At 43.1% G+C, this 25,991-nt stretch overlaps 1 protein-coding gene across 23 annotated transcripts in view; it reads left to right on the forward strand.

The window, feature by feature from the left end:
- Window positions 1–25,991, forward strand: part of RIMS1 (regulating synaptic membrane exocytosis 1) — a 469,599-nt gene that overhangs the window by 119,287 nt on the left and 324,321 nt on the right. For all 23 annotated transcript variants that reach the window (XM_073675541.1, XM_073675542.1, XM_073675546.1 and 20 more), the window contains one exon: window positions 1,860–2,203. In XM_073675541.1, the coding sequence (XP_073531642.1) occupies window positions 1,860–2,203 (344 nt within the window). The remainder of the gene's footprint in view (window positions 1–1,859; window positions 2,204–25,991) is intronic.

The following is a 25,991-nucleotide window of genomic DNA, read 5'->3' on the forward strand; positions in this document are numbered from 1 at the left end:
CAAAATCTATGCAAATTCAGTACTGCCTTAACTGTACTGACCTGGAAAATCATGTTGCCTTGTTATATTTTGGGCACAACTAACGCCGTAAGAACAAACTCACCCCGCCCTCCAGAAGAAAATGGCCAGATTGTATTTTTTTCACCATTTCCCCCATTTGAATTTTGAATTAATTTTTTTTTTTCAATTTTTTTAAATAAATTTTACGGTGAAATGAATGATGTCATTCAAAACTACAACTGATCCAGCAAAAAAACAAGCCCCCTGTTTGTTGATGGAAGAAACAAAATGAAAAAAGGTATTGATCTTTGAAGAAGGAGAGAAAAATGAATGCTCAAATTTGGAAATTGGCCATGGGGGGAAGGGGTTAAAGTCTATTATATCTGCTGCAAATGATTTTCCCTATATTATTACATGTACAATACTCAGCAAGTCACAAATTCTCACACCTAGCCAACCGGCTCACATATACATCAATATACAGGCGCATCTCACTAAATTAGAATATCATCACAAAATTAATTTATTTCAGTTCTTCAATGCAAAAAGTGAAACTTATCTATTATTTAGAGTCATTACAAACAGAGTGATCTATTTCACGTGTTTATTTCTGTCAATGTTGATGATTATGGCTTACAGCCAATGAAAATACAAAAGTCACTATCTCAGTAAATTAGAATACTTTATAACAACAGCTTGAAAAATGTATTTAAAATCCGTAATGTTGGCCTACTGAAATGTATGTTCAGTAAATGCACTCAGTACTTAGTCGGGGCTCCTTTTGCATCAATTACTGCATTAATGCGGCGTGGCATGGAGGCGATCAGCCTGTGGCACTGCTGAGGTGTTATGGAAGCCCAGGTTGCTTTGATAGCAGCCTTCAGCTCATCTGCATTGTTGGCTCTGGCTTTTCTCATCTTCCTCTTGACAATATCCCATATACTCTATGGGGTTAAGGTCAGGTGAGTTTGCTGGCCAATCAAGCACAGTGATACTGTTGTTTGTAAACCAGGTATTGGTACTTTTGGCAGTGTGGACAGGTGCCAAGTCCTGCTGGAGAATGAAATTTCCATCTCCAAAAAGCTTGTCGGCAGAGGGAAGCATGAAGAGATCTAAAATTTACTGATAGACGGCTGCGCTGACTTTGATCTTGATAAAACACAGTGGACCTACACCAGCACATGACATGGCTCCACAAACCATCACTGATTGTGAAAACTTCACACTAGACCTCAAGCAGCTTGGATTGTGTGCCTCTCCACTCTTCCTCCAGACTCTGGGACTTTGATTTCCAAATGAAAATTGGAACTCTGTGAACTTGTGGAGTGTGTCAATGACTGCCTTCTGGACATCTGTCAAGTCAGCAGTCTTCCCCATGATTGTGGAGCCTACTGAAAGAGACTAAGGGACCTTTTTTAAACGCGTAGGAAGCCTTTGCAGGTGTTTTTTGTTAGTTATTTTAATTTACTGAGATAATGACTTTTGTGTTTTCATTGGCTGTAAGCCATAATCATCAACATTAACAGAAATAAACACTTGAAATAGATCACTCTGTAATGACTCTATATAATATATGAGTTTCACTTTTTGTATTGAAGAACTGAAATAAATTAACTTTTTGATGATATTCTAATTTAGTGAGATGCACCTGTATATCAAGATATACTCAATACCTACTCTTTTTTACCCTAAATGTTTGCTACAACAAAAATGTGTCTTTTAAATTGGACATGTCAGGTAGAGGCTTCAGCTAAAGCTCGTGAGCTTCGTGTGCTTTTATAATGTTGTGTTTTTTAGGTTTTTTTTAAATTTTTTTACCTTTTGGTTTCAAAATGTTTTCTTTTCTTTATCTTAATTAGGTTATGTGGGTTTGTAATCTGTGCCGAAAACAACAAGAAATTCTCACAAAATCGGGAGCTTGGTTTTTTGGAAGTGGGCCACAACAACCTCCAAGTCAAGATGGTACATTAAGTGACACCGGTACTGGTCCTGGTTCTGATGCGCCAAGGGAAAAGAAAGCCAGGCTTCAAGAGAGATCTAGATCTCAAACTCCTTTAAGTACTGCCGCAACGGCTGGTTCTCAAGAGACCTCACCTGCTAGTTTACAGTCTGATCAAAGCAAAGGGTCCGAACCATCATTACAAGCTGCTGTGCAGGAGCAGAAACAGGCATCAAGGTCAAGAAGTGAACCCCCACGAGACAGGTAGGAGGATGGTGACTCCTGTTTATCGTACATAGATCCTATGTACAATTCCTACAAGTTATTACTGCTGTAAGGTGTAATTATATGTAATTTCTACTACAATATGTAAATACAATAGTAAATTCATATTTCAGTTTATAGTTAAGTGCAGAATTTATCGTCATTGGAGCCTTAGACCATGTTCCCACTTGTGGAAAAGCGGTGTTTTTTCCATGCTTTTTTCCCCAGGTCATTTTTCTCAGGATTCCACACCAAAATACACAATAACAGTCTGCTCTGTTTATTGCATTTTGTTAAGCTTTTTTTTCATTAGTTTTTTTCCATACTTGATAACTCATTTGTGTTTTTTTAGGCTGCCTTTAGTAGTCTATACGGAAAAAAAACTGACTACAAAACACAAAATTCTACAACATCTTTAAATGTACTTTGGGCATGAGTTTTCAAGAAATCTTATCCACTTTGCTTTAACTTTTAAAGGGTTTGTCCAGGACTATTATATTTTTTAAATATGGACCTAAATAAGTAACAGGTGGGTGGTTGCTAACAGAGGCAACTATATGCCCGTTCTACCCATCGCCAGCTCAGAGCGGTCACCAATCGCTCCTGTTGGCGATTCAGCTGCCAAAGGTTGGCGATTCTGCTGACCATTCAGCAGCTGTCATCAGCTGCTAACAGCTGCCAATTCAGCTGTCAACAGAGCAGCTCTTCTTTTTCCGTGCTGCTCTGTCAACAGGGCGTGACTGCTGATGTTATGCTGATTTACAGTCGGCTACCCGCTGCCTAACCGCAGGGAGCTGGCTGTCAATCAGCATGACGTCAACAGTCACGCCCCATCAACAGAGCAGTGTGGAAGAGAAAGAGCTGCTCTGTCAGCGTGAAGTCAGCATAAGCCACTGAATCGCTGGTAGGAGCTGCCTGTGACCACTCTGTGCCGCAGACATCGGCGCTGGGGACGACAGACAATTGCCTGCCTGTTAGTTCTTAAGCCAGTAGTAAAAAAAATAAATAGTCCTGGATAACCCCTTTGAAGAAAATGGCCCCTTTCTATCTATTTTAACAGATGTGTTAGGACATGATTTTGTGGCACTTACTAATATATAAGTATTACAGTTTCTCCTCCTGCACTTGTTAGTGCAGCCTGGTGATTAGATTTGTCCATTAGTCTGTTCCAATAAAACAACTTTACCATGTGATGTATTTACAAGTGGTGGAGGCTGATTGACCAGCGTGGCCGCATGGTCTTCCAACAACAGCTATTTTGTGGACATGAGAGCTATGAAGTTTGTGAACACTGTGCTAACAAGTGCAGGAGAACCTGTAATCATATACTGTACATTATGTAGGAATTCACTCTCTCATGTAGACACTAGGTAGCATTCACACAGGCAATGCGATTTGGTCAAAACATGTGCAGTTTTATTGCTTTCATAAAACTCCAAGTAATTCAAAGTCAAAAACATCCTCTTCTGGGCACAAAGGTATAACAGCAACTAAACAGTTCATTCAGCAGGCACATATGTCAGTGCAGTGTCAACAGGACAGATTACAGTCCTTTCTCTCAGAGCAACTTTATATACAGCAGAGGTAAGGTCCTACCAGTCTCTGTATCACCTTCAACCTGAGTTCAAGCAGCTTCACAATGAACAGACTGCAGCTTCCATATTTTACTGTGCAGCTCCCACACACAGACTGCTCAGCTTTCCTAGCTGACCCGTGCAGTCTCCATTCAGAGAGATACTCTGGCTTGTCTCTTTCCCAGCTACAGCTCACATTTTGGTTGGTCGCTCACCAGCTTCAACACACTCCACTCTATTTCATTGCACAGACTGACACAAGGCAAACCCATTTCCTGGTTCTTTGTCTAAGCTATCCAGTGCATCTCATTAAGACTAGAGATGAGCGTTGTTCTACTCGAACTGTTCGCCAATCTCAAATTCGAGCTGTTTTGGGCGGTGTTCGAGCCGTTCGGCGAACACGAACAATTTGATAAAAATTCGGATGTTCGAGGTTATGTTCGATAACTGTTCGTGCACCAAAATCATAACTGGATTTTTTCTCAGTAATGATGAAAATTAATGTTAATACGCAGTTTGAGTGTACAGCGGGGTGGGGGGAGGGGCAGGGGATGGATCTCTGCAGGAACAATGAAGATCTCCATTTTTTTTCTCTTTCCCGCATTTGCAGTGGGGAGGTGCAATCTGTCAGCCTATCAGCAGCGCACACACGGAGCGAAGTGCTTTTTTTCACACAAGCAAGGGCATGTGTCATTGGCAGTGTATGTCACATGTCCTTGCCCTATAAGACGCAGCCATTTTCCCCGTCGCCACCATTTTCTCACTGCTGCAGCTGCGTGTTAGACGGCACCGCTGTTACTGTGTGCGCTATACCTTGTTAATTTCAAGCCAATTTTCGCACAAATATACAGATAGCTTGGGAGTAGGGAATAGTTGTGATTGCAGTCCTTTTAAGGACTAGGTTACAGCATTTCCTACGACTTTTATCAGGGAGGTCTGTGCTCTTAAATAGATAGGTTGTGGGAGTAAAGACTAATTGTAATTGGAGTCCTTTTCAGGACTAGGTTACATCAGTTCCTATCAGTTTTTGCCAGGCAGGTCTGTGCCAGTGCTGTGCAAGTTTTTTTCACAGCATTTGGCTGAATCTAGCAAAGCTAATCCTTTTTGGCCTATTGCAGAGTGTGTTAGTCAGTGGAGTAGCCTATCTGTGTTGCAAGATATACCACCTGTGTATAGAATACCAATTTTTTTACTGCACCTAGTGAAGTAAAATCTTTTGGGCATAGCATCATTCTATTAGTCCATCTATACTGACCTCCATCAGGTTGCAAATTAAAACTAATTATTATCTGCATCTACAGTACCTCTGAAAAAATATTTGGGCTTCTAGCTGTGTGTGGGTCTTGTTCTATTAGTCCATCTATACTGACCTCCATCAGGTTGCAAACTGAATATATTTTTTTCTGCATCTACCTCTGAAAAAATATTTGGGCTTCTAGCTGTGTGTGGGTCTTGTTCTATTAATCCATCTATACTGACCTCCATCAGGTTGCAAACTGAATATAATTTTTTTCTGCATCTAGCTCTGAAAAAATATTTGGCCTTCTAGCAGTGTGTGGGACTTTCTCTATTAGTCCATCTATACTGACCTCCATCAGGTTGCAAATTAAAAATAATTTGTATCTGCATCTACAGTACCTCTGAAAAAATATTTGGGCTTCTAGCTGTGTGTGGGACTTGTTGTATTAGTCCATCTATACTGACCTCCATCAGGTTGCAAATTAAAAATAATTTTTATCTGCATCTACAGTACCTCTGAAAAAATATTTGGGCTTCTAGCTGTGTGTGGGACTTGTTGTATTAGTCCATCTATAGTGACCTCCATCAGGTTGCAAACTGAATATATTTTTTTCTGCATCTACCTCTGAAAAAATATTTGGGCTTCTAGCTGTGTGTGGGACTTGTTGTATTAGTCCATCTATACTGACCTCCATCAGGTTGCAAATTAAAAATAATTTGCATCTGCAGTATCTCTGAAAAAATATTTGGGCTTCTAGCTGTGTGTGGGACTTGTTGTATTAGTCCATCTATACTGACCTCCATCAGGTTGCAAACTGAATATATTTTTTTCTGCATCTACCTCTGAAAAAATATTGGGCTTCTAGCTGTGTGTGGGTCTTGTTCTATTAATCCATCTATACTGACCTCCATCAGGTTGCAAACTGAATATAATTTTTTTCTGCATCTAGCTCTGAAAAAATATTTGGCCTTCTAGCAGTGTGTCGGACTTTCTCTATTAGTCCATCTATACTGACCTCCATCAGGTTGCAAATTAAAAATAATTTTTATCTGCATCTACAGTACCTCTGAAAAAATATTTGGGCTTCTAGCTGTGTGTGGGACTTGTTGTATTAGTCCATCTATACTGACCTCCATCAGGTTGCAAATTAAAAATAATTTTTATCTGCATCTACAGTACCTCTGAAAAAATATTTGGGCTTCTAGCTGTGTGTGGGACTTGTTGTATTAGTCCATCTATACTGACCTCCATCAGGTTGCAAACTGAATATATTTTTTTCTGCATCTACCTCTGAAAAAATATTGGGCTTCTAGCTGTGTGTGGGTCTTGTTCTATTAATCCATCTATACTGACCTCCATCAGGTTGCAAACTGAATATAATTTTTTTCTGCATCTAGCTCTGAAAAAATATTTGGCCTTCTAGCAGTGTGTCGGACTTTCTCTATTAGTCCATCTATACTGACCTCCATCAGGTTGCAAATTAAAAATAATTTTTATCTGCATCTACAGTACCTCTGAAAAAATATTTGGGCTTCTAGCTGTGTGTGGGACTTGTATTAGTCCATCTATACTGACCTCCATCAGGTTGCAAATTAAAACTAATTTTTATCTGCATCTACAGTACCTCTGAAAAAATATTTGGGCTTCTAGCTGTGTGTGGGACTTGTTGTATTAGTCCATCTATACTGACCTCCATCAGGTTGCAAACTGAATATATTTTTTTCTGCATCTACCTCTGAAAAAATATTGGGCTTCTAGCTGTGTGTGGGTCTTGTTCTATTAATCCATCTATACTGACCTCCATCAGGTTGCAAACTGAATATAATTTTTTTCTGCATCTAGCTCTGAAAAAATATTTGGCCTTCTAGCAGTGTGTCGGACTTTCTCTATTAGTCCATCTATACTGACCTCCATCAGGTTGCAAATTAAAAATAATTTTTATCTGCATCTACAGTACCTCTGAAAAAATATTTGGGCTTCTAGCTGTGTGTGGGACTTGTATTAGTCCATCTATACTGACCTCCATCAGGTTGCAAATTAAAACTAATTTTTATCTGCATCTACAGTACCTCTGAAAAAATATTTGGGCTTCTAGCTGTGTGTGGGACTTGTTGTATTAGTCCATCTATACTGACCTCCATCAGGTTGCAAACTGAATATATTTTTTTCTGCATCTACCTCTGAAAACATATTGGGCTTCTAGCTGTGTGTGGGACTTGTTGTATTAGTCCATCTATACTGACCTCCATCAGGTTGCAAACTGAATATATTTTTTTCTGCATCTACCTCTGAAAAAATATTGGGCTTCTAGCTGTGTGTGGGTCTTGTTCTATTAATCCATCTATACAGACCTCCATCAGGTTGCAAACTGAATATAATTTTTTTCTGCATCTACCTCTGAAAAAATATTTGGCCTTGTAGCAGTGTGTCGGACTTTCTCTATTAGTCCATCTATACTGACCTCCATCAGGTTGCAAACTGAATATATTTTTTTCTGCATCTAACCCAGCCAATAGTTTTGGCCTAATACCACAGTTTGGCCACTCAGCTCTGCTCGGTTACCATCCATTGTTTTTTTGTGCAAACAACTCCAGAGTTGTGAATTATTTAACCACCAAAATGAGTGGAAAAAGGCCTGCTGCTGGTGGAAAGGGGAATAGGCGTGTTGGGAAGGGGAAAAAAGGTTGTGTCCGTGGGGTAGGTGTTAAAGCAACAGTAACATCTGCAGAAGAAAGACCATCTTCCAGCCAAACTAAAATGTCTACTTCTTTTAGCGGACAATGTGATAAGATCCCTTTCTTACGGCCACGCCAATCGCTACAAATTCCAGATGAGGCACAAAAACAGCAGGTGCTTCAACGGATATCAAGTGCTCCTTTAAGTGGGCTCTCCTCCACATCAACTTCAACATCACAAATACTCCAGTCCTCAAAGGTGTCACCCAAATCGCACTTGCTTCCTCACAGCTCCCAAATCTCCAGCTGCCCGTCTGAGTATGAGGTAGAACAGATGGTTGAGTCTGCAGAGCTGTTTACTCATACTATAGCCTGGGAATCAGAGGTCGACTCCAGCGCTTCTGTGAATCCAGACGAGGAAATGATCTGCACTGATGCCCAGAATCTTTATGAGTCGGATCCAGGACCAGACGCAGAAGGTTCTGACCATAATGTAGACCCTCATTCCCAAACTGTAACTCCTGTTGGTGGAGACAATGAGGAAGACGATGATAAGACTCAAATACCTGATTGGAGCGACAACTTTAGTTTTTTGTCAGGGCAGGAACAGGTTGGCTCTGAGGACGACGGGTGTGATAACACACAGGGTGATGATGATGAGGTTGGAGATCCCACTTACTGTCAACCCACAGTCAGCCAAGAGATGAGGTCAGCAGAGGAGGTGGAGGAAGATACTAGTGACGACGAGGTCAGGTTGCGCCTTCCTGGACAGAGACGTAGTACTGGAAGCACGTCAACAACTGCATCCTCAAACACAACTCTGCCTCTCACCACAAGTCGTGGTGGCTCTTCAGGTCGCATGGGTGCTAAGCCTTGCATAGCCTGGGCATTTTTTCAGATCGATAAAGATGACCCAACTCGTGTTATCTGTAACATTTGTCAGCAAAAGCTAAGTAGAGGCCAAAAAATACATAGTTTGAGTACTTCATGCATGAACCGGCACATGGACATGAAGCATAAGTTGCAGTGGGAAGCTCAGTGTGCTACAATGCGGCCTAGCCGGCCGGGCCAACCACCGTCTGCCATATCTTGTGCATCCGCGGCCTCTTCATCCTCTGTGACTGGGGGGACAGCAGTCACACCTGTTTTGGGGCGCAGACCTGCCACCTCTTTACCCGCAACAGCCAGCGTGATTGGCAGGTCATCATTTTCTTTGGAGGTGGTAACAGCAGCTGGTGTTGAGCGCTGTCCGACATCGATAGCACCACCTTTGGATCAAGGCAACCTAACATGTCCGCCTGCATCTTCCTCACAGACCGGCAGTTTGCCGGGGACACCCTTATCAACCCCGTCTAAGCACAATAGCCAGCCCTCGGTCCCTCAGATGTGGACAAGTAAAAGACCATTTCCTCCTAGCCATGAGAAAGCTAAGAGGTTGAATTTCACCATCTGCAAGCTCTTGGCTACAGAAATGCTGCCTTTCCGCCTGGTGGACACAGAGGATTTTCGAGACCTTATGTCCGTCGCAGTGCCCCAGTACCAGATGCCCAGTCGGCACTACTTCTCAAAGAAAGGTGTGCCTGCGCTCCACCAGCATGTCGCACACAACATCACCGCTTCTTTGAGAAACTCTGTGTGTGACAGGGTGCATTTCACCACAGACACTTGGACGAGTAGGCATGGACAGGGGCGTTACATGTCGCTGACTGGGCACTGGGTAACTATGGTGACAGCAGGACAAGGGGCTGCTGTCCAAGTCTTGCCGTCCCCACAAGTTGTGCGTCAATCCTCTTTATGTCAAAGTTCCTCCACTGCTTCTGCCTCCTCAACCTCCTCTCGGTCTTCCACCTGCACCCAAAGCCTGTCTGGTCATGCCACAAGCTTTCTAACTGCGCAGAAGGGATCCTGCACACCTCCTTACTATGCTGGCAGTAGGGCTCAACGTCATCAGGCGGTTTTTACATTGAAATGTCTGGGAAATGTGAGTCACACAGCTGAGGAGTTGTGGTCAGCTCTGGAGAACCAATTTCATGAATGGTTGTCTCCACTGGACCTGAAACCAGGGAAGGCCGTGTGCGACAATGCTGCAAACCTGGGTGCGGCCCTTCGCCGGGGCAATGTCACACACGTGCCTTGTATGGCTCACGTGTTGAACCTGGTTGTCCAGCAATTTTTAGCCCACTATCCCAGACTAGATGGCCTTCTGCAGAGGGCACGGTCGCTGTGTGCTCACTTCCGCCGTTCGCATCCCGCAGCTCAGCGACTTACATCTCTACAGAAGTCGTTGGGCCTGCCACTTCACCGGCTAAAATGCGATGTGCCTACCCGGTGGAATTCAACTCTGCACATGTTGCAGCGACTGTGGCAGCACCGACAAGCCCTGGTGCAATACGTTCTGACGTATAGCCTGGGCCAACGAGATTCAGAGGTGGGGCAAATCACGCTGGAGGAGTGGTCTCAGATCAGGGACCTATGCACCCTTCTGCACAGTTTTGAAATGGCGACGAAGATGTTTAGTGCTGACGATGCCATTATCAGCATGACTATTCCGGTGATTTACATGCTGGAGCACATGTTAAACAGAATTCGGAGTCAGGTGGTGGCACAAGAGGAGGTGGAGGAAGTAGAGGAGGAGGAGTTGTATGCGGAAGGGCTAACATCTGCAAGGTCCAGACGGTCGGCAGCACCAAGGCGGCAGGCATGTGAGGGTGGGGGAGATGGTTTTACCAGGGCGCATGGTAGCAGCCAAACTAGTGAAGAAGGTGCAGGAGCCCAGGAAGAAGTGGAGGACGAACTGATGGAAGACTCATCAGATGAGGGAGACCTTGATCACATTTCTGTTGTGCGAGGTTGGGGGGAGAGGACAGAGGAAGGAAGCATGATTGTTACCTCGCCACCAACACAACAGGGACTTGGTGCTCCTGGATGCGCAACACACATGAGTGCCTTCTTGCTGCACTACCTGCAACATGACCCTCGAATTGTGAGAATTAGAAATAATCCTGACTACTGGGTTGCCACACTGTTAGATCCCCGGTACAAAAGTAAATTTGCAGAAATTATTCCTGCCATAGAAAGGGATGCACGCATGCAGGAGTATCAGCAGAGACTGTTGCAGAATCTTACATGTGCTTTTCCACAAAATACCAGTGGTGCACGTAGTGAATCTCACAGTTCCAACTTGCCAACCGTGGGACCGTCAAGTGTTCAGCACTCAAACCGTAACAGAACCACAGTATCTGGTGGTAACATCAATTTTGCGGAATCATTTCACCACTTTTTTAGCCCATACTTTGCAAGGCCAGAGGAGACAAGAAGTCTGACACATAGTCAACGCCTAGAGACGATGGTACAGGAGTATCTCCAAGTAAACATTGAAGCCACGACTGTGTCACTGGACCCTTGCTCTTTTTGGGCTTCCAATCTGGATAAATGGCCGGAGCTAGCCACTTACGCCTTGGAGATCTTGTCATGCCCCGCAGCCAGCGTTCTGTCTGAATGTGTGTTCAGCGCTGCTGGTGGTGTGCTGACAGATAAGCGCACGCGGCTCTCCACTGATAATGTAGACAGACTCACGTTCATAAAGATGAACAAATCATGGATCCGAAACGACTTTTCTACCCCTGTGTCATCCTGGGGAGAGTAAAAGCTTGATGATTGGTTAAAATCACCCTACCAACCGTTTTAAGCTTTCAAATTACTGATCATGTTTATCTGTATCTTGACTGGAAAATAATTTGGGCTTTGTAGCAGTGTGCAGCACTGATCCTATTAGGCCATCTATAATAAGCTCCACCAGATTTAAAATTAAAAATAATTTTAGCTGCATCTAGCCCGGAAAATAATTTTGGGGCTCCGAGATGCGCAAGACACATAAGTGCCTTCTTGCTGCACTACCTGCAGCATGACCCTCATATTGTCAGAATTCGAAGTAACCATGACTACTGGGTTGCCACACTCTTAGATCCCCCAAACTTTTCGATCAACCTTTTCATTTTAATAAAGACCAAAAAAATGGTCATTTTTGAAATTATAAGCATTAGCAGGTTGTTAGAAACTGAAATCAAACAGTTTTCAACTCAAAACTTTATTCTAGGTGATGTTACATTTTCACATAGGACCCCTTGTTCGAAAGGAGCTTCTGAACTCTCTCGTCCATTGAATTTGTCAGGTTTTGGATGGTTTCTGCTTCAATTGTTTTGCATGAGGACAGAATACCCTCCCAGAGCTGTTGCTTAGATGTGAACTGCCTCCCGCCATCATAGACACTCCTTTTAATGATGCTCCAAAGGTTCTGAATGGGGTAGAGGTCAGGGGAGCATGGGGGTCACACCATAAGTTTGTCCCCTTTTATGCCCATATCAGCCAGAGATGCAGATGTTTTATGTGCAGCATGAGATGGTGCATTATCATGCAGAAAAATGATCTTGCTGTGAAATACACGGTTCTTCTTCTTGAACCATGGCAGGAAGTGCTGTTTGAGAAAATCCACATACATTATGGAGTTCATCTTTAGCGCCTTCAGGGATCCTAAAGGGGCCGACAATCTCTCTCCCCATGATTCCAGCCCAAAACATTACTCCACCTCCTCCTTGTTGGCGCTGTAGCCGTGTTTGCGTGGGGTGTCCATCAACCAGCCATCCTCCACTCCATCCATCTGGACCATCGAGCGCTGCACGGCACTCATCCGTGAACAAAACAGTTTTGAAATCAGTCTTCATGTAATGTTTGGCCCACTGGAGCCGTTTCTGCTTGTGTGAAGTGGATAGAGGAGGTCGACAGGATGGCGTATGCACAGCTGCAAACCTCTGAAGGACCCTGCATCTTGTTGTTCGGGGGACGTTGGAGGCACAAGCAGCTTCAAAAACTTGTCTGCTGCTATGACAAGGCTTTTTTGCCGCTGCTCTTTCAACCTGACGTAATTGCCTGTAGGAAAGAGTCCTCAATTTGCCCTTATCAGCACGCACACGTGTGTACTGTGAATCAGCTACATACTTCTTGATTGCCAAGACACTTCATCCTGATCATCGCACAATGTTGATTGTAGTCATGCCTTGACCTAAACACTCCACAATTTGTTGCTTCTCAGCAGCCGACACATCCTTTTTCTTTCCCATTTTGGCAGAAAATGTAGGCTGCTGAATAATGTGAGAGAGCCTTCTTAAGTAGTCTTGCCTTTCATTGGACACACCTGACAAACTAATTAGCACTGGTGTCTGCAATTGCTTACAGTGATATAAAGAGCCCTGACACACATCACCATCAATGAGTTTAACTGACAAACAAACAAATTCTTCCCTTATCACTCCTAAACACTTTTTGCATAATAATTTGGAACACAGTGTACATGTGCTTTTCCACAAAACACCAGTGGTTCACGTAGTGAATCTTACAGTTCTAACTTGCCAACCGTGGTCTGTATGGAGTTGTTCAATAAAGGGCCCAAAATTAAGATAACATAGATGGGAGAGGTCTCTATGAATAGGAATTCCTAAGTATTTGATACCCTGTGAGGGCCAGGCAAAGGGAAAGTTGGACTGGATGGAATTCTATATGGATTTGGGGAGGGAGACATCGAGGGCCTCAGACTTTGCTGCATTGATTTTAAAATTTGACCATGTAACAAAGTGATCTATTTCAGCCATAACAGCATGGATGGATATATGTGATTGAGTGATATATACTAGGACATCATCAGCAAATAGAGAGCACTTGTACTCGGTGCCTCCCACCTCAATCCACCTAATATTGGGGTTATGGCGAATTGATGAGAGCAGGTGCTCCGTCACTAGGATGTATAAGAGAGGGGACAGAGAACATCCCTGCCTTGTCCCATTGGTGATTGTGAAAGGTGATGAAAATGTTCTGACGCGCCCCCTGGGCCTTGGGACACCCGGAGCCGGACCCTTTTTGGTGGATGCTGGTGGTTGTAGTCTCCGTGGCGGCAACCCGGTTCCGTGGCTCAGGGCGGTCAAACCAGTGGCGGAACTATTTATGTGGTTTTGATGTTTAAATGTCCGACTACGCCACCCGTGGATTGCGGTCAGAGTGAACCGCCGCTCCAGGGCAGACCGCTGAGGCTGGTGTTGTGGGTGCAGCAGAGCGTAGCATAACTCCCCACGGGAGGAGTATAGCCTCAGGGCAGTGTATGCGGAGGATGGGGGTGATGGTGCAGGGCAGCAGCAGTAATGACACGGAGTCAGTGATGCAGTCCAGGGCCTTTACTCACAGTTCTTATTATCCAGACCACGTCTGCAGGTAACGGCTGCCCACGTCGTACTGTGCTCACCAGGTGAGGGGCTCAGACAACTCCCAGATAACTTTGGAGCGCTTCACAGGACCCCCTTTGTGTGTCCTTTGTCTGGCCTTTCTTACCAACCCTTCTGTCCGGCTGCCTCGGGCCTCCTCTTGGTAAACTTGGCGCCAGTTTCCCTGACCCTATGTGGTGCCTTCCTAGCGGGTGTAGCGAGGGGCTGCGCCACATAAAATGTCACAGCCTCCTGTTTCTAGCTGAGGGTCGTTTCCTGCCTCCACTAGTTTCGGGGACCGGTCTCCCCCTTTGGCCTGACCCCTCCACGCAGGTGGATTCTGGCGTGCGGTGGCGACTCGCCCGTCCGCACCCCTGAGATCCCTTCGTTCCTCGTTCCTGGAGCCTTCTCCGCTCCTCTTCCTTCCTTCTCCCTCTTCCAGGCCTGGGCCTCTGTTACTAGGCCCGCCTCCGGAGCAGAGCTCATGCAGAGCCCCTGCTCCCTGCCACTTCTGCTCAGACTTCTCTGCACTGAACTAAGATGGTGCCCACCTTTTATACTCCCTTCTCAATGCACCCAGGAACTGCTTCCTCCCTGCTCCTGCACTACAGGGTTCCCCTTCCTCAGTGTTCCCTCCCCCCACTCCAGCCAGGGACAGGGACTGTCGTGCCCATCTCAGGGGCATATTGATCGCCCTGCCCCACGGCAATGTGGTGTAATGCATGCAGGTGTCGGGTCCTGATCCACACTACATCCTTACCTGAGAGTGAGATATCACACCTCTGGGTGAGGTGCAATACCTCTGTAGCAACCGAGCCCTCAGGGTGCTACAGTTCCATTTATCTTCAGCCTAGGTGACGTATTGCGATACAGGGCCGTGATTTTGGCTATAAAAGGGTCCCCTAGACCCCTACCCCAAGCTTTTTAAGAGAATCATATATGGCGTGCCAGGAGACTCTATGGAATGCTTTCTCAGCATCCAACGAGAGTATCTAATTACAAATTTTTAACTGCATCTAGCCCAGGAAATACTTTGTGCCTAGTAGCAGGGTCTGCTAGTCAGCGGATTATCCCGGCTGTTAAGCAAGCTACACCACCTGTAGTTTGGACACTTCATTTTTTCAAAGGAAATGCTTCGGGACCACGGGATACTCAGTGAAGAGCATCAGGAGGCACCCCAAGGCATAGGGGCTGGGACTGGCAGTAGGATGCCTTGCGGTGGACAGCCGAGCTCGATCCTTATAAAAGCTTTTTAACTGCAGCAGCTTTAGTGGACGCTACTGGAGCTGGAATTACGCGGCTGCTGGCATGAGACTTGCCCTCCAATAGATCCTTGTAAATGGATTTAAAGTGTATTCATTCAAATTAGAGAGACAATTTAAATTAAAAAGCTTAGAGCTGCCTCCACCACAGGGGGGCTCGCTCGACCCACCAGCGGACAGGCACCAGTATTGGGAGAGGGGGGCTGGCCGTCAGGGTCCACCGCGGCTCTGGCACAAACCCGGCGACACGGAGGTGGCACGGGCAGGAACGGACTGGCCGTGTCGGCTTCTCACTTTTTGGATTTTAGAAGGGCATGACATGCCTATATCTGTGTCTCCCCCTCCTTTTACTCCTCCACCTCTTTTCTTTTCGCATGACTATATGTACTTGTCACTTTTCCATGTGTTAGTTATGTCTTCTGAGCAGTTTGTCAGCTTCTGGACACCTTTGAAGGTGTTTTCTATGTGTTTCTATGTGTTTTTGTTTGCCTGCCATTGGTTTTAACGGTGTTCGAAGGTGTTCGACGAACAGTTCGGCGAACACACGGGTGTTCGACGAACCGAACCGAACTCGAACACTACGGGGGTGGCTCAACACTAATTAAGACCTGCAGTTCTAGGATTTAACCCAGTCCTACCTGACTCTGCTATAATTATTAAGTGCCACAAAATCAAGTCTCAAACACTTCTGTTAATATCGATAGAAAGTGGCTAATCCCTTTAAACATATCAGATTTCCTGCACATAAAAAAATGCAGCCGAAAAATGCAGTCTTTACACAATGTGGAATCATGGCCGAATAGTGCCGATAACCAAACTAATGTAGAGCGGTAAGTAAAAATCTTTTTGTTGTAATGGTAGTATGTCTGCTTACTGTAGATATGGAAACTTAAATGAAAACTGAGAATTCAGTTTTGGGTCTGGTTACTCCAGATTTCTTTTACCCCAATTTCATTTGCTTAGTAGATCAGAATGTGGTAAAATTAGATTATAAAAGAAAACATTTTACACCTTTAATTTCTGACAAGACTTGACAGAGTGTAGAATTTTCAGCTGCGATTTCCTTGAACCTGTCACATTCGGTACCGCTGAAAAGGTGAGTTACAAAATTGAAAATGCTGTTTGTAGAAGTATTCTTGTTTCAAGGAATAAATGTCATTCTTTGTTTAATGAAAATCTATACAATTTCTAACTTTCAGTATCAATCCCTGCTTTCTGTCATTCAGTAGGAGTTTTTATTCGTCATATCAGGATTCCGATGTATACCTTTAAAGGATGACCATTGTTTTAATTTGTATTTCATAAATGAATAGTACACATGAAAATAAGCAACTTTATAATATATCTTATCAAAGAAATTCATTTACAAAATTCTTAATTCACTTGTAAAATCTGTATTCGGTGAAGACAGATTTTTATATTTCTGAGACAGGAGATGGCAGTTGTTCCTGATAAGATTATATAGAAAAGGAAGAGAAGAGGCAAGCGAGCTAGATTCAGAGCTCCTCCCTTCTGCTCCCTCCACATAGAATTTTATTATTAAACCTATAAATGTAATACGCAACAAAAATATGTTAAAATGAATAAAGATTTTATTTAAACAAATACAAATTAATAAAAGAAAGGGGAAAAGAAAACCCCAAAAGTGGAATAAAATGGGGGGAATGTGAGTAGTAGTAAATATATGACTATTTAACATGAAATTAATCTTTGGGTATGTTATACCTAAAGATGTAAGCTATAATATATATATATATATATATATATATATATATATATATATATATATGGAGACAAATGCTTGAGTAATTATAGGTACATCTTAAGTAAAAGTGGTCCATTAATTAATAAAGTTCCATAGATATCATTGCATAAAATAAATTGTGCATAATAATAAGATTATAATGCATCAACATATATACATGTTAGATCTCATTATAAATGATGTAACTAGTAAAGTGACAGTGCTGCATAAAAGGACTACATATCCTATATTGTTCAATGCATGTACAAGAATATTGCACAATAAAATGAATATTTTAAAGTAACAGGACAGAGTAGATCAGATCAAAGTAATTAGTAAAGTGCAAGTGCATAGAAGAGATTGATTAACTAACCAGAATGTAATGACCCCACACCGCCGCTCCCAATGCGCGTTTTGCATGGGCTTTGCCGATTTCGCTAATAATAATATGTATCTTTGTAATATATCTTATGTGTAATATTGATTTATAAAAAAAAGAAAAAAGAAGACAACGGCTATTCTTTGTCCAACCGTAGGCTACAAGTCTACAGTCACTCTGTGTGACTGCAGACTTGTAAACCCTCTCATTGCGCGCACTGCATGCGGTGAGGATACTTTTGTCCTGGCGTTAGGAGCGGGCAGTCATGTGACTGCAAGTATCCGATTTGCATACTCCTGGCCACATTCCCACTAGAATGTGTCTGGCCTCGCTCAATACACTTGCGTTGAACGAGGTTACGCCCATCTAGTTTTTACATGACCACTAGTGTTGAGCGAACGTGCTTAGCTAACGTATTATCCTAGCATACTCAGTCTTATCCGAGTATCTTCAGAGTGCTCGGCTTATATGCTTGCCTCCCTGTGGCTGCATGTTTTCCGGCGGTAGACAGTTGCAACACATGCGGCGGTTGGCTAACAAACAGTCGATCCCCGCATGTGTTGCGTCTGTCAACCACCGGAAAACTTGCAGCTGCGGGGAGATACTCGGATAAGACCGAGCATGCTTGGATAACACATTATCCGAGCACGTTCGCTCAACACTAATGACGACATGTATGAAAATCACATACTTATGGTCACATGCTGGCCGCTCCCGGTGGCAGTACCGGAGTAAGCTCACAGCGCGCATTGCGGGCGATGTGAGGGTTCACAAGTCTGCAGTCACATATCGTGAAAACAGACTTGTAGCCTAAGTACAGACAACCCCTTTAAATAGAGAAGGTATTCTATGATAGATGATAAATGTTTGATCGCTGAGGGCCCCACTGCTCATAACCCTATTAATCAAGAGAAAGAGGTTCTAAATCCCACTTTCCTCTTCACTGTGCTCAGGATTGCGTGGAGTGGCATGTTCCTATATGTCCTCAGCCGATCATCTAATGTCCAGATAGAGATAGCCAAGAACACAGCCAATAATAGAGCCCAGCACCACCCTAGTAAGTCAGTGCTGTGCCACTCACCCAACACAGAAACGATATAACTAAGTGGTGTGTATTAGAGGTACTAGCCAATCCATTGTAACAGATGAAGCAGCCAAAATATACAGGATATATTTTAAATCTTGATTAAAGAGTTAAAGTGAACAGCACACATTTAAAAACAATTAAAAGACCCAAACCTTCTCCCTGGGTATGAAAAAACAAGAATACTCATAAGTAAGCCTAGTGTAGCAAGGTACCTATGTTGAGGGAGGGCAGTAATGACCCTTCACGGTTGACCAAGTGAGTGTCAAATTATTATGTTACAGGTTGATTGCGCAATCCAATAGAAAACCAGACGGAGGCAAAGCTCTGTATGGGAGGATTCAGAGAATCTCTAACCCTGTTTATTTCTACTTAGCATTTTATATTGTTTTGAGTTTATCAATAGCCAATCACCTACACCCATACTACAAGCTTGAACCAATGTTAGTACAATTATTACGGAAATACACATATGGTCATATTATTGTTAGTTCGGTGCATGATGGAAAGTTACAAGGTTATACATCCCGGCTCAGACTAGCTAGATAACAGGAGCAGGGTGTCTCAATAGAATGTTCTTGAGAGAAAAGGTTAGTGTGGGAAAGTTGCATGTGAATCAAGAGGAAAGAAGGAAAGAATGTATGTTATGCAAAGAGTATAATAACATGATTTTGAAGCAAGCAGACAAAATGGAGTTGCCATAGCATGAATAGCAATATGTCCTTTACATTTCCCCCCTAAAAATTATGTTATTATCAACAATAGAGGTGCTTTCCCAGGGTCATGCTTCGAGCCTGAGGGACATTGGTCTTCACTCAATTAGTGCCTTTGTTACCAATTGAGGCCGTCCCGGCATGTCCATCCCCCCTTGTCCGTTGATATAATCATAAAGCTCTGATATTCAGAGGTTGGTCGGGGCAAGCGGGTAAAGGTCATCATTCCCTTGTCGTCCAGGTCCTCAATGTTGGTTACATCTGGGAGGTCCATGTATAGTAGCACTGGAAGTTGGTTGACAGCGTTCTCCTTGCTCTCTGATGACTGGCAGGTTTTCCTCATGCAAATTGGAATACAATAAAAGACTAGTTTTAGTAAAACATATATTAACAAGATGCAAGCAGCAATATGCAACACTCTTTGTAATATTCCAGCAATCCATCCACCAATCCCTTTAAACCAATTAGCAGGATTTAAAAAAGAGAACGTATCAGACCACCTACTGTCTTTGGTCAATTCTTTATGTTTGTTATATTCTTCCCTGAGTTTCCTAATGACTTCCATTTTAGTCTTTAACCGTATGGTAGAGTCGGGGTCAATATAGTGACAACAGGCTGGGCCTATAACCTGACACATTCCTCCTTGAGCAGCTGTCAAATAGTCCAGCGCTAAAGTATTTTGATTGGCCACTATATTAAGTAGATTCTGCACCGCAACAGTAGTATTAATTACTTCCAATACTCTCCAAATCTGGTCATCTAAGTAATCAGTGACTTCCACTAATTTGTCCCACATTTGTGTTACCATAGGGTAGAGGAAGACAGTACTGGCTATCTTATTGGGTATACTCATTTGTACTAAATGAGGTCTTCCTGATGGGCGTGGGGTATTGTCCTTGGCACGTTTATAGATGGTATGAAGAGGGATCGCTCTCATATCTACTTTACTATGGGGAATAAGATAAGTGGCTGGAGTTAGCCGGGCCAACGTACAAGTCCCCCCTACTCCGACTGGGAGCCATTTGTACGCATTATTCCCACAGACCCAATATGTGGCTGATGGCAGATCCCATAAAGCAGAGTGCTGTAATACTAATTTATGTACCAAATCGATAAAAACGGTGTTATTTGATAACATACACCATGAAGGCATTTGTCCCAGGGGGCTACAATATCCAACATCCGGATTACCACATGTTGGATCACTAGGCTTATATTCAGAAAATTCATTGCAAGGGATGTTGCCAGATATTTTATAACATGTGTCATTGGTACCTTTTATAAACAGATTTGCATGTACCCATGAGTGATTATGAATGTATCTTTCCAACAATGATGGTGTAAAAGCATCTGCCGTACTAGAGGTAGCATTAAAACTGATTTGTAGACCTTCAGTTGGTATGAAGCCTAAATTAGTCAAGGAAGACTTGTTTCTGGGCACCCACTTGTTTCCGTTAAGGGCAAGAAATTGTAGGTGTTTACTAGTGGCAGTAAGATTTCCTTGCCACCAGGGGAGATCCACCCACCCAACTACTGGTATACCTACAGTGGTGTTCCATAATCTACTAAACTTAGTAGCGTTATTAGCAAGGGCGTCGCTACAATTGGGCCAGTTTAGTAATTCCTCCAGAGTGACTGGGACCGCCAGAAAAGGCATACTAGCGGCTGAAACTGGTGAGTGAGTACATATCCAACAGTCACTGATCTGGTTGTTCTCTAATTGACTCAATTCTTGTACCAAAATCTGGTGGTGAGTAATGAACTTGTTATTAAAAGGGTCAGTACTCTGTTGTAGGCTATTCCAGGTATTGACTAATCTAACCATACATATTATCATAAAACATCTCAGGATGGTTGACGTTTGCAGTGTGAAGCATGGATCCATGTTGACTTCCCTTCAAGTTTTACTGCTGTTGGGGTTGTAAGGAGCACTTGGTATGGTCCCTCATACAGTGGTTCTAGTCTGTGTTTCCGAACATGCTTCTTCACATACAGTTAGAGCCATATATATTTGGACAGAGACAACATTTTTCTAATTTTGGTTCTAGACATTACCACAATGAATTTTAAACAAAACAATTCAGATGCAGTTGAAGTTCAGACTTTCAGCTTTCATGTGAGGGTATCCACATTAAAATTGGATGAAGGGTTTAGGAGTTTCAGCTCCTTAACATGTGCCACCCTGTTTTTAAAGGGACCAAAAGTAATTGGACAAATTAAATAATTGTAAATAAAATGATCATTTCTAGTACTTAGTTGAAAACCCTTTGTTGGCATTGACTGCCTGAAGTCTTGAACTCATGGACATCACCAGACGCTGTGTTTCCTCCTTTTTGATGCTCTGCCAGGCCTTCACTGCAGTGGTTTTCAGTTGCTGTTTGTTTGTGGGCCTTTCTCTCTGAAGTTTAGTCTTTAACAAGTGAAATACATGCTCAATTGGGTTGAGATCAGGTGACTGACTTGGCCATTCAAGAATATTCCACTTCTTTGCTTTAATAAACTCCTGGGTTGCTTTGGCTTTATGTTTTGGGTCATTGTTCATCTGTAGTATGAAACAACGACCAATCAGTTTGGCTGCATTTGGCTGGATCTGAGCACACAGTATGGCTCTGAATACATCAGAATTAATTTGGCTGCTTCTGTCCTGTGTCACATCATCAATAAACACTAGTGACCCAGTGCCACTGGCAGCCATGCATGCCCAAGCCATCACACTGCCTCCGCCGTGTTTTACAGATGATGTGGTATGCTTTGGATCATGAGCTGTACCACGCCTTCGCCATACTTTTCTCTTTCATCATTCTGGTAGAGGTTGATCTTGGTTTCATCTGTCCAAAGAATGTTCTTCCAGAACTCTGCTGGCTTTTTTAGATGTTTTTTAGCAAAGTCCAGTCTAGCCTTTTTATTCTTGATGCTTATGAGTGGCTTGCACAGTGCAGTGAACCCTCTGTATTTACTTTCATGCAGTTTTCTCTTTGTGGTAGATTTGGATATTGATACGCCTACCTCCTGGAGAGTGTTGTTCACTTGGTTGGCTGTTGTGAAGGGGTTTCTCTTCACCATGGAGATTATTCTGCGATCATCCACCACTGTTGTCTTCCGTGGGCGCCCAGGTCTTTTTGCATTGATGAGTTCACCAGTGCTTTCTTTCTTTCACAGGATGTACCAAACTGTAGATTTTGCCACTCCTAATATTGTAGCAATTTCTCAGATAGGTTTTTTCTGTTTTTGCAGCTTACGGATGGCTTGTTTCACCTGCATGGAGAGCTCCTTTGACCGCATATTTACTTCACAGCAAAACCTTCCAAATGCAAGCACCACACCTCAAATCAACTCCAGGCCTTTTATCTGCTTAATTGAGAATGACATAATGAAGGGATTGCCCACACCTGTCCATGAAATAGCCTTGGAATCAATTGTCCAATTACTTTTGGTCCCTTTAAAAACAGGGTGGAACATGTTAAGGAGCTGAAACTCCTAAACCCTTCATCCAATTTTAATGTGGATACCCTCAAATGAAAGCTGAAAGTCTGAACTTCAACTGCATCTGAATTGTTTTGTTTAAAATTCATTGTGGTAATGTCTGGAACCAAAATTAGAAAAATGTTGTCACCGTCCAAATATATATGGCTCTAACTGTACACGTAATCTCCGGGCTTGAGGGTATGGCAACCTTCTGCATCAGCTGGATCTGGAATAGAAGATGATACTAACGCATGGGTGTTAGTTAAGGCTTTGGCAAGCTGAATCACATATTGCACAACATGATCTGTTTCTTCTGATAATTGTTGTGGAGTAAATCGAGCTATAGCTGGTTGCGACCCAAATAGTATCTCATAGGGTGACAGTTTGTGTTTCCCTATGGGGGTGGTGCGTATGTGATATAGTGCAATGGGAAGGAGCTCAGGCCACTGGGCTGTAGTCTCCTGCATCATTTTGGTCAATTGCCTTTTCAGTGTGCCATTCAATCTCTCCACCTTGCCACTTGACTGTGGATGGTAAGGAGTATGTAACGCCACTGTTGATCCGATCATGGTAAGGAGGGAGGAGTCCTGAGGAGATAATTTGCATATTCCCACTGCATTTTGGGGTAAGTGAAGAGTCTCCGCGAGCTCAAAGAACACTGGATTTTGGCTGTTGGAGCTGAAAAGAGGACATCGGTAAACCAGGGGAGGAGTCCTGAGGAGATAATTTGCATATTCCCACTGCATTTTGGGGTAAGTGAAGAGTCTCCGCGAGCTCAAAGAACACTGGATTTTGGCTGTTGGAGCTGAAAAGAGGACATCGGTAAACCAGGGGAGGAGTCCTGAGGAGATAATTTGCATATTCCCACTGCATTTTGGGGTAAGTGAAGAGTCTCCGCGAGCTCAAAGAACACTGGATTTTGGCTGTTGGAGCTGAAAAGAGGACATCGGTAAACCGCGCGCCTGCCGGCGCGCGCATTTTGAAGCTTTTTTTTTAAGCTTTTTTCACTGTTTTCAGAACATTAACAATAAGAACATGGAAGAGTCCAGGAGCCATTTGGTGAGCTGCATATCCTGCTACATGTTCACAGACTTGCCAGTGGAAAAGCCAGACTTCACATGCCAGAAATGCAAGCTTGTGTCCCTGTTGGAGGAAAAGTTGCGAAATCTAGAAGAGAGGTTAACTACCTTGAAAATCATTAAGGAAGGTGAAGAGTTCTTAGACAGAGCAGAATTATCTCTTCATGATTCAGAAAGAGAAGAAATTCGAACTGCACCTGACGAAACAGAGGAATGGAAGCATGTGACCCACAGAAGCAGGAGGATCGAGAGGCAGTCAGCACCCATACTGCTCAGGAACCAGTACCAGGCTCTCACACAGGAGAACCATGAAGAAATACAGCAAGATAAGACTTTGCCAGCAATGAATAACCTTGTAAGCCCTCAGAATCCTCCTGGATGGAGAAAGAAGAATGTTGTGAAGAAAAAACGGAGAGTGGTGGTCATGGGGGATTCCCTGTTAAGAGGAACAGAGGCCGCTATCTGCAGACCAGACATAACCTCAAGAGAAATGTGCTGTCTTCCAGGAGCAAAAATTAAAGATGTGTCTGACAGGATATCAAGACTCTTCAGACCTACAGATCACTACCCATTCCTGCTAATACATGTGGGGACAAATGACACCGCAAGAAAGGACCTGGAAACCATCTGCAGTGACTTTGAAGACTTAGGCAAGAAAGTGAAAGAATTGGGAGCGCAGGTGGTCTTCTCATCCATCCTCCCAGTGGATGGCCATGGAACAATTAGGTGGAATAAGATTCTACAGGTGAACAACTGGCTACGTCGATGGTGCCGTCAACAAGGATTTGGATTTCTGGATCACGGAATGAATTACCTATACGATGGACTACTTGCTAGAGATGGGGTGCACCTTACGAAGACTGGAAAACATGTATTTGGAAGTCGCCTTGCTACACTCATCAGAAGAGCTTTAAACTAGAACAATGTGGGAAGGGAAGCAAAAGGCCAGAAAAAGCCATACAGCTGACAAATACTATTGAGATCTCTGCTACTGGAAGTGGAAAAGAAGAACAAAGACAAAAAAATCTAAATAATAAAAATATGGGAGGAAGAGAAACCAATCACAAACTAAAATGTTTTTATACAAATGCACAAAGCATGGGCAACAAACAAGGAGAATTGGAACTACTAATGCAGGAAAAGGAATATGATGTCATTGGAATCACTGAAACTTGGTGGGACGATACACATGATTGGAATAAAAGGCTAAAAGGATACAACTTATTTGCAAGAAACAGACTTGATAAACGAGGAGGAGGTGTTGCATTGTATGTTAGAAAAGCGTATATCTGCACAGAGATTGAAGCTTCAGAGACTGGGAGTTCTGTGGAAACTGTTTGGGTAAGAATACAAGGAGAGAACAACGGAAAGGACACCATTGTAGGCATTTACTACAGGCCACCTGGGCAAGCTGAAGATATGGATGAACTCTTTATGTATCAAATGACCAAGTTCTCCAAAAAATATGACGTAGTGGTCATGGGAGATTTCAACTATCCAGACATTTGTTGGGAATCTCTCTCAAGTAAAACTAACAGGTCAAGCAAATTCTTATCCTCTCTTGCTGACAACTTTATCTTCCAAAAGGTAGGGGAGAAAACAAGGGGATCTGCTACTTTGGATCTAATTCTTATAAACAGGGAGGAAATGGTTGAGGAGGTAAAGGTGGCTGGGACCCTAGGAGGCAGCGATCATGCTATTATAGAATTTTGGATAACTAGAGGAGGAAGACATGTGAAGACTCAAACTTCAAGGTTAGATTTTAGAAAGGCAGATTTTAAGAGACTCAGAAAGAGAATAGGAGGGATCCAATGGCTGGATGTCCTTAAGGACAAAAATGTCCAGGAAGGATGGGAAATTTTTAAAAATGAGATTCTCAAAGCACAATCGTTAACAATCCCGAAAAGTAGGAAGAATGGGAAGCATTTAAGGAAACCAGGATGGATGAACACAGAACTTAAACACATGCTAAAAAGAAAGAAAGAAATGTTTATTAAATGGAAAGAGGGAGGCATATCTAAAGAAGATTATAATGCAGTCTGCAGATCCTGCAGGGCACGTATCAGGTTAGCTAAAGCTGACAATGAATTAAGGCTTGCAAGAGATGTCAAAAGCAATAAAAAAGGATTTTGGGGGTATGTCAAAAGTAAAAGAAAAGTCAAAGATGCTATAGGATTTTTACAGGATGAAAATGGAGAAATGGTAAGAGAGGATGTTGAGAAGGCCGAACTTTTTAATTCCTATTTTGCATCTGTTTTCTCTCAGAAAGAAAATGTAACATCAACTGATCTTCACTGTCCTTTTAAAGGAATAGAGGAATCCAAG

Source organism: Phyllobates terribilis, unplaced genomic scaffold, assembly GCF_046119375.1.
Source record: "Phyllobates terribilis strain yellow unplaced genomic scaffold, ASM4611937v1 Scaffold_3__8_contigs__length_932513732, whole genome shotgun sequence".
Lineage (NCBI taxonomy): Eukaryota > Metazoa > Chordata > Amphibia > Anura > Dendrobatidae > Phyllobates > Phyllobates terribilis.